Here is a 9741-nt window from a genome sequence, read left to right on the forward strand (position 1 = left end):
TGTGAATTTCAGCTAAAAAGAAAAAAATAACAACATAAAGAAACAACAACACAGAAAAATGTTTACAAGCTGATCAGCTTCAACTGAAGGCAGAACTGGAATCTAGTGCCAAATGAAGGGAAGAATCTCTCAGATAAAGCTGCTTTCTCTGTTCAGAAAATAGTCTAAGGAGATTTCAGAAAACCTTTCTGTGCATGTTGCAAAGCTCTCTTTATTTTGCGTTATTTATTTATTGTAACTTTGTTTCTAGTAGGCATGTCTTTGTTGGCTTTAACCAGTCTCAGCTTTGGTGTAACCTTCTGCAATTCCCGATGAGCAGGTGGAGCATAGAACTGTGCAAAGATTTATGAGACCTGACACCTAAGCCCACCTATTCCAGAATCCTTGAGCCTGTTTATTCATTTCTATGTTAGCTCTGCTTGCCATACTTTGCTCAAAATGCCATATTTTAGGTTGGTATTATAAAATGAGCTGTCTGCAGCAAAAGCACCATGGAGACCTACACTTAAATAAGATTTCCAGGTAAAAACAGTTAACAGCAACAACGTAAATGTAAGTAGAATGAGCCAGACATAGACTGATTCATTTACTTAGTACTTCTGAGATATTTCAGTGATGTACAACAGAGAAGACACTTGTTTTTTATTAATTATTATTATTAAAAACAAGAAATATTCCTCTGTAAAATTCACAAGAGTGCACTTTAGGAGAACGTGAATGTTAAGAGAGGTGAACAAGACTTCAGTTTTCCACAGGACGGTGTTGTTATTTTATCTTAATTGTTTTCCTGAAAGGAGTTGTAGGTCATGAGAGCTCCATTTGAGGTGCAGAGAAGCCCAAAAGACTGGCTACCACAGGCATAGTGAGGCTGGTTTGGGTTGCTTGGTGAGCAGAGTCCTTCAGTAATAATGTTTTTCAAATTGTATTATATAGTAAAAGAAGATGCATTGTCAGTCAGAATTTCACTAGTCTGTCTTGAATGATAAATATCAGAATTTGTCCTTGAACCACGTTTATTGTATTTCTTGTGTCTCATGCACCATAGGTCCTTCATTATCTTCACAAAGTAACTTCTAAACTTCACTCCGATAAATGCATAGAGCACAGGGTTCAGGCAACAGTGTAAAAATGCTATGGCTTCAGTGGTGTATTTTGCATAGGCCATTGCCTTTTCAGAGTCACAAGATTTGTCCATCTTACCCATATTTACAGCTGCCACAAGAAGAACAATGTTATAGGGTACCTGGCAAACTAGGAAAACAGCTACAATTAATACAATCACACGAATTGCTTTGTTTCTCTTGGAATTCTGAGCTTGTTGCAAGGATTTGATTATGAATGTATAGCAAAAAAACATAAATATGAAAGGTAAAAAAAATCCAAATCCAACTTGTAGACACAACAGCAGTGATTTCAGCATAGTGCTTTCAGCCATTTTGTCAAATCTGTGATCACAAATCTTTTTGGTTTCATTGATGGAGATGTTGTAACTTTCACTGTACAGAAAAGAGGAACTGGAAATTAAAATTGATGATACCCACACAGCCAAACAAATCAGTTTACTGTATGCAAGTGTTCTTGCCCTTAGTTTAAATGACTTTGTTGCCTGTACGATTGCAATGTACCGGTCCACACTGATAAAGGCCAAAAGCAGCATGCCACAGCTGAAGTTGATCGCATAGATACCTCTGGCCATTTTGCAAATGAAATTACCGAAAATCCATTTGTCAGCAGCATAGTTCACTGCCCACAGTGGGAGGGTGAGAACAAACAGTATGTCCGCAATGGCCATGTTGAAGAGGTAAACATCTGTCATGGACTTGGTTCTTTCATATAAAGCAAAGGTCATCACTACAAAGATGTTACCAACTAGGCCGATGATACAAATCAACGAGTATGCAACTGGTAGAAATGCTTTTGTGAAGATCCTCACTTCCCCCTTAGAGCAGGGTTGTGCAATTAGAGAAAGATAGTCTGAATCATACATATACTCTGTGACACTAGACTCTGTCTGTAAAAAAAGAAGATCACAAGTTAACTCACACTTTAAATCTCCTCAATTTCTATATAATTGAAAGATGATAGGTAACAACATTATACAAATACAATATAGTAATGGCTTTGGAAAAAATAGTATTGCAAGGCTTGCTGATTTGAAATGGAAGTGACATTTCCTTTATAGTAACTGTAACATTTCTGTCCTGCACTTCCTACCCCTCAGCTTCAAGCCCATATCAAGTTTCTCTTAAGACAGTCCATAGTAGCATTGTTTCCTCCAGTACTACCTGTTTTACAGTTTCCACCCGCCCAAATTACAAATGTGTTTAACACTGCAGAGCACACATAAAAGAACTAACTAGTGAAGTTCACAAAATCTTAATTAAACTATAAACATGGAGATAATCTTTTGGGATGGCCCGAAGGATTCTATCCCTAAACACATTATGCAGAAAGAAATAATTTGCCATCACAGAAGAATCTAAATTCTGGGATAGCTAGCCTGAGATGCAGTTCCTTGCAATGCAGACACCAGACTGGTTGTTAAATGAGGAGGTAACAAACCTAAGAAACGGCATGCATTTTCAGTGAAATCTGCTGAGTAAGAAACTTCTCATCACCCAGTCACTCCTGAAATTATGGCAGTTGGACCAGCAGCCTCAAAGAGCTGGGACTGTCAGGTTCTTTGCTTTATTATCTACTGATGTAGTGTGTTAATCGAGTACTTACGATATTCATTTTGCCAGTACACTTCTGAAAAAGTTATATATATGTATGTGTGGAGAAGAAGTACAGAATGCTTTCCGAGGACTTCTGAAAATGAAAAAAAAAAAAAGAAAAAAAAAAAAAAAAAAGAAAGAGTTTGATGGGGAAAGCAGCACAGGAAATGTGGAGAAGTAGGAAAACAACTAGAAATACAAGTTATTCAAAGAAGAATCATCTCACTTTAGCTATATCAACAAGATAGCATCTCAACAAATCACACATCACTGCAGCACTTTGTGCAGCTGGGAGGGTGGATGGTTTGTATGGGTATGATTATGAGTACAGTCTTACATACGGATTGTTTATTCAGAGAGCTAATAAGTGATACATGAGCATATGTGATTCTCAGTTCACATTGACCTTGCACCACAAGAAATATGAATAAATGACATTTTACTTTCAAAAACTTTGTATGACAATGTAAATTAGTGTATTGAGATGTATATGGAACAGTAAAACAGCAGCACCTTACTATATTCTGTAATAATAATGCACCATTTAAACTTTTTTTTTTTTTTTTTTTTTTTTTTTTTTTTTTTTTTTGGTGTGATTATCTTTGCTTTACAGAGAAGGAACTAGAGCACTGAGTCATTACTGTAAGTATTCACTTGGGATGTTCAGTTCGAGGCACTTGTCCCTCACCCCAACATCACTTTTAGGAGTGCCTAGTATTATGCAGTACAGTACTTCAGTTACGTAAATTACTAAATCCATTGACTCTGGTTGCAGGGAGGCTCAGACTTCCGCAAATCAGACCACAGGGTCTGAAGTCACAGGTGGATAAAATGGGGAACATGCCATTGATGGCCACATGCACAAAGCTGGGTTTAAATGACTCGCTTAACCTCACACAGGAGCCCAAGGGCAGGAGATTTAGCTCCTCGGCATTCCCCTGCATGAAATCAGTCTTCCCCTTCTTTCCCTTACCTGCTCTATGAGAACTGCCCATACCAGCAAGGACTGGCCCTTTATTTGCCAAGAGTGTGAACGTCAGTTTAATTCAGAGTTTCTCTGCTTTTTACTAGTTGTGTTGCTAATTAGGAAGTATACATGGGTCAATCTTAAGTCTATATTTACAAACCCTTCCTGTTTGGGAATTACCTGAGTTTTGAAAAAGGGAGAGACTGACAATCTGTAAAAGTGGGGCAGATGCAGTACAGATATTAGAAGGAAGCTGGGGGAGGGAAGGAACTAAACACTCCTCACTGTCCAAAGGCATAAGGAGGATCAGACTCTGTGTGACTCATGTGAGGAGGCTGGCTCACATTGCAGGTCTTCAGATGTTATCTAAGCATCACAGCTTCTCTGACTTTCCTTTCCTTTAAAGAAACCTTCACCCACCACTCCAGCTTCCTCTGCCACCGTTTCAAAGCTGATTTTTAAAAGCTGCTGGTGTACGACAGCCTGAAAGTCTTGAATGCTTTCTGAAGCAAACTTTAACCATTTAAAGTGTCTCTCTGAAGTGCAAAGGTGTATAAGGCAAGCAGTGATGCTGTACAGTTCACCTAGGGCTGTGGTTCCTGACCTGTGTTCTCTGAGCACCCCTAGTCTCCATCTGCTGCTTTACCCTCCTCTGCCCCCCACCAGGCAGACACACACCCCCCTTCTCGGTGTCCCTGTTACCCTTTGCACCAGGCTGTCAGCACAGTAACTCTTCAGTCAGCACTAAATGGATACCTGTCTAGGTTATTATTTTAGGAACTGCTATTTTATTGTTGGGGAAAAAAAAAAAAAAAAGGAACGACAAATATCTTCCTAGGATGTACATGGTTGTAGCATACAAAAAGCCTGATGGTATATATCCTCTCTAAAAAAAATGTGCTCCGTATTCCATGTTGCGAAAGTAACTCTTAAACATTAGTATAAAGTGTACAGAGAAGAAGGCAGGGTGAACACAATTGAAGAAGGGAAGTACAAGTGTTTCTTAGAGTCTGTAAGGACACCTCTTCAGAATAGCACTGAAGAAGGGCTCACTGCTCCTCAGAAGTGCTCAGCAGAAAGCTACTGAGCACAGGAGAGCTGCATGCTCTCTCTAGTGATACAGAAATTCACAAGGACACCAGCAATCACACATTTCTTCACAAAAGTACTTCCACTGCCCAGCAAAAGCTTCCCGAGGCTGATTGCTACAAGAGCCGTAGATAAAGATTCAAACTGAAACCAGAACAGCAAAGATCAGATTTAGGACCTGATTTAAATCTCTTGAGCTGATTTCCTTTTATGATTTTGAAACAGCATTCACTGGAGTTATTAGGAAGGTGCACCGGCTGCAAAGTAGGGTGAATCAGAACCTCTTTAAGCACCTTACCCCACCATAAATTAAATCTCTCCAACAGTCTTACAATAGGCAGCTTTATAATTTATAATCTGCATATTTATGGCTTTATTTAGCACTAATGTATTAGGCAATTATAAAAAATAAATTTCCACATGTGTAAGTGTTGGGTATGTTCTAATATTCTTTGTATATTGCGTATTGGCACGTCTATGCACATGAACACAAACATACTCAGGTTCTGCATATTAAATGTCATATAAGCCTTGTATTTTTTACCCTAATATTTTCCATTCTATCCTACATTAACATTTCTTTTCACTATAAAAGCAGTATGTAAGGACTCAAAAAGAAGACTAAAATGCATTCTTCAGTACAAAGTGTTTGGAATTATACAAGCAAAAGACAAACCAAAGAAAAACCTCAGGAAAAAGATTTCTATAAGGAAAAAAATTCTCAGCACTTGGAGGAAAACAATAATTATTTTTTAAGCATTACCTACCATTGTAAGCATACTCCTAGAAATTCATGTGATTTAGTACATTTAGTACACATTATAGATAAACTATCTTATGTTAGTACTTACCAGATTTGAAAATGGTCAGAAGAACAGATCGAAGAGGGTGTGTGATTCTGTTACATTCTTTTGTGGCTGTCTCAAGCACATTTACAACCAGCCTCAATAGACAGCATTAGTCAAAGATACAGAGTTCAATTGAAATTATCACCACTTCCTCCTGTCAAGAAATAACAATAACCTGCTTTCTTACGTAAAGGAAAATACTTAACCTTATCTGTGCTGGAGACATGCAAGCTGGAGGCAAGTCATTTACTAATTCAATTACCTATATAATGTGATATTGTTTTTAAATAGACAAGCTGCTAGCAGTAGAATCATAAGAGATATGGTGTCAATTGTCACTGTCCTCAGAACACTTCCTGAATGATGGCCTATTTCCGCAAAGGTTGCACTGAAAGTCATGAAGAACTGCAAAATTAGAGCAAGCATTAACTACAAAACTGACTAAGAACTGTTTTCTGAAGAAAAAATAAGAAACTGGCATACATCAAGGTGCACATTATTCAAGTCTTTTGCCTGAGCCACTAATAAAATATGCAAATACCCAGATAAAGATGGAAAATATAATTGTATTTGTCTGCTTGGTACAAACATGTCCAACTCCTGAAAGTATTCAGGGTCAGGCTGGATGGGGTCTTGAGCAACCTGATCTGGAGGAAGGTATGGGGGAATTCATACCAGATTATCTTTAAAGGTTTTTTCCAACCCAAACCATTCTATGGTTCTGTGATTTGTTCAGGTCTGTTGTTAAAGTTAGCTGTAACTAGACATGAAAATACTTCATTTTACGATTCCTGAAATTAAAAACCTATAAATGTTCTTTCCCCCACCTCAATCCTTAGTATTTGAATGCAATTTAGATGTTCATGTTAGCAGAGGAAAAAAAAAAAAAAAAGTAAAAATTACATTATAATTTCTTATTTCATAAATTGTCTGTGAGCATTTAGTTGAGTCTTGTTTTGTCATTAGAGACACTGGATAGCCTTGTAAGCTATGCCTAGCTTAACAGAAAGATGAACATAAAGAAATACAGGATGAGAGATGTCATGCTCATATTTTCTTTCAAAACAGTGTATTTCACCATGCCAGTGATTCCCTAGCCATGGAAGTATGGTACTGCTTTCCACAAACCATACACAGGGAATGAAACAGAAATGTTGCATCATGTCAAAATGTGATTTGACATAGATCCTTAAAAACCCTGAAATGAGGATTTCGTTTTTTCCCTCTCTAGGTGTGTGTATGTTGACACACCCATGAACGCTTTGACTGTTATTGCTGAGAAAAAAAAAATCTTCACTGCTTTCTTATTGTTGTTCAGACTAAATCATTGCCTGTCATCATGGATCTTGTTAAATTTCAGAGATGTGTTAAAATAGAAGGCAAAGAGAAACAACTGTAGCAGATGACTAAGATTGTCTCCATTTTAAATTTCTGTTTTCAGTTTTCTGATTCTGATAAATCAAGCCAGCAGCTGCAGTTAGAGAACTGGGTTGCAGCAACAGTCAAAAATTTGCTGATCTATGGCAATGGGATGGGCATGAAGTTTTGGAGTCTGAGTACCACAAGTGACTCCGTTTCTCTCTAGGTACCTAGGACATCTTTTAGAGATCTGTCCTTCTCTAGTTGCCTATGACCTTCCATTTCTTTTCAAATGCATTGGTATTATATTATAATGTCCTAAATGGTCTGGAGGCTGTTCTACTTTATCTCAATCTCCACAAAACTCAGCATAAAAGGGTGATATTTTTGTTAAGAATAATTAGAAAAGCAGGAAATAAGAAAATGGAAATCAACATAATACTTCCGTAGAAATCTGTCAGGCCCCCACAGCTCAACTATAATGTTGTTCTGCTCATTTGCTCTCGGGAGGCATATGGCAAGGCAAGATTAATACTATATAGTAATCAGGAGTGTGTTTCAACTAGCTGAAGAAAGATGAAAAAGTCAACCCGGAAAAGAGACTACTTAGACATGATAGTTTTTTAAAAACATGAGTCTGGGGAGGGTATGAATGCAAAATAATTATTTACTGAGTCACACAATGAAAGCACACAGATCTCTGCCTGTGAAGCTACCACGTAAAGTAAGATATCATCACACTGCACTGATAAAATTGGGGGATTTTTTTGCTTCTGGATATCACAGAGGAAAAACATACATGAGTTCAAAGAGGGATTAGGCAGGCACAGATCTGATAGGTCCATGGAGGCTGTTATTCCTAACAGGCTGCGGGAAGCCCCCAGCCCAGGAAATTGGCTAAAGGGGGGTTCCTGAGAACTGCACACGGATCCCTGGACAAGCACCACAAGGCAGGTGTTTCTTCACCCTAGGTGTCGGCCTCTGGCTGCTTTCACAAGCAAGACACGGCACTGAGTGGACCTTTGGCCCGCTGTGGGACAGTTTGTGTATCCTTGGCAGCTGCCCCATTGTTCTGAAGGCACCCAGGTTCAGTGACTCACAGCACACGCAGGACACCCATCTTTTCAGCAACCTGGGAGGACCAGCAGCAGGTAGAGCCAAGACACTGGTTAGCATGAGAGAGCAGCGCAGTGTGAGTGGAGAGGATGCATGAGTGATGTCGGGGAAGGTGTAAAACTATCGCACGGCGTTTTGGTTTTGTGCATTGAGATGACTGGCAGCATGCCCAGATCCTGTAACTCTTTCGAGACATCCTCAGTCACAATAATGAAGTATTACTGATTGTACTATTTATTTCATAATTCATAATAATTTTCACCATCAAAGCCTCATGAGTTTTCAGGACCTCAGGACACTCTGTTAATCTTTGCTAAGAAGAGATTTTACTTTAAAAAAAAATATATATATATAAAATAATTTTGTATTGTTTCGCTAAGTTATTTACATTTCAAAATGCAGTAACAGAGATTGCCTATGTTACCTCTGATTTGGGCTACAGATGAGGCTCATAAAGCATCTTCTGTACTTTCTTGAAAATGAAATATAAGTTTCATTTCTAATTTTCCTGTCCTTGAAGTGCTGTGAGGAATCTACTTTTGATAAGATAAGGTGCATATACTTTTTGTAATAACAGATATATATGTCAGCCTAGATCCTGGTTACAGATAACTTTCCGTCTAAACGCTATCTGAAGCAAAGCACTGATTCCTGCTCACCATATTTGACATTTTGAAACATGGGCCCCAATCCTGTTAAAAAAAGCACATTGAGAGTAGGAACACTTTCTGTGTTGGTACAGGGATACAAGTAGAAATTCCCTCTGTATTATAAAAATGGATGTGACTTCCAATCACCAACCAAATCCATGATGATTGTAATCCATATTCAAACACGCACGTTTTCTACTAATAATAGTAAACAGCATCTCTTCCAAACACCAGCCCACATTTTGAAAACTAACAGCGTAGCCTCAGAAGCAACTAAATATTATCAACTCTGTTTCATGGAATGTGACTCAATCTAATGGGATGGCTTGTTTCATTAAAAGATAAATCAAAATTTTAGATTACCCACTACAAAAACTTTGCTCATTTTTTTCCATACTCATGTTCTTTCCAATTTCAATGTATCTTATGTTTAATCTGCAATATAGTCAAAATTCAGCAGGAATAACAGTCTTTCAGAAAGAGAAAAATTAAATCCACTTAAGTTAATGCCACAATTAATAAAAGATAGCTGGTGCAACTTACCTCCTTAGGGCATTTTCTTTTGACCCAGTTACAAAGCCCAGACAGCCTTCCTTGCAGACACTTTGTGCTTCACCTTCACACTGTGGTGAATGGAAAGGGTTTTTTTCTTTTTAAGACACCTATTTGAAAATCTGCATGCTATGCAAATGAAGCCCCCACATGTAGTTTGCTTTTGTACATGTTAGAGCCCTGAAAGGAAATTTACTCTCGTTTAGCTAGTATGGTTACTGTGGTTTTTCAAATCTCACCACATGTTAGTTTTCTGCCACCACTAATTAAAGAAAGAAAAGATAAGGAAAACAAAACCACTCTATGATTTATTCCAGGATCCACGTGTTTCTTCTGGAATGACTCAGGATGTTTTTATGATTCTAAAAGAGATGCAGCACATATATTGTACTCTGTTCCTCCTTGCTTTCACGTTCATTCAGTTAAATTTATATCAGTGTAAT

The 9741-nt window shown here is 38.0% G+C and overlaps 1 protein-coding gene across 3 annotated transcripts; it reads right to left on the reverse strand.

The window, feature by feature from the left end:
- Positions 1 to 573: 573 nt before the first annotated feature.
- On the reverse strand, positions 574 to 9410 carry CCR6 (C-C motif chemokine receptor 6). 3 transcript variants are annotated; one of them, XM_084512275.1, is made up of 4 exons: positions 9290 to 9410; positions 5625 to 5775; positions 2728 to 2811; positions 574 to 2011 (listed from the first exon to the last, which is right to left on the reverse strand). In XM_084512275.1, the coding sequence occupies exons 3-4, from the start codon at positions 2734 to 2736 to the stop codon at positions 926 to 928; spliced, it is 1095 nt and encodes a 364-aa protein (XP_084368401.1). In that variant the 5' UTR covers positions 2737 to 2811; positions 5625 to 5775; positions 9290 to 9410; the 3' UTR covers positions 574 to 925. The 3 variants fall into 3 exon arrangements, with proteins under 3 accessions (XP_084368401.1, XP_084368402.1, XP_084368400.1); XM_084512276.1 differs by lacking the exon at positions 5625 to 5775 and having other exon boundaries at positions 9290 to 9377; XM_084512274.1 differs by lacking the exon at positions 9290 to 9410 and having other exon boundaries at positions 5625 to 6473.
- Positions 9411 to 9741: the final 331 nt, after the last annotated feature.

The sequence above is a fragment of the Aythya ferina genome (assembly GCF_964211825.1).
Source record: "Aythya ferina genome assembly, chromosome: 3".
In the NCBI taxonomy this organism is placed as follows: Eukaryota; Metazoa; Chordata; class Aves; order Anseriformes; family Anatidae; genus Aythya; species Aythya ferina.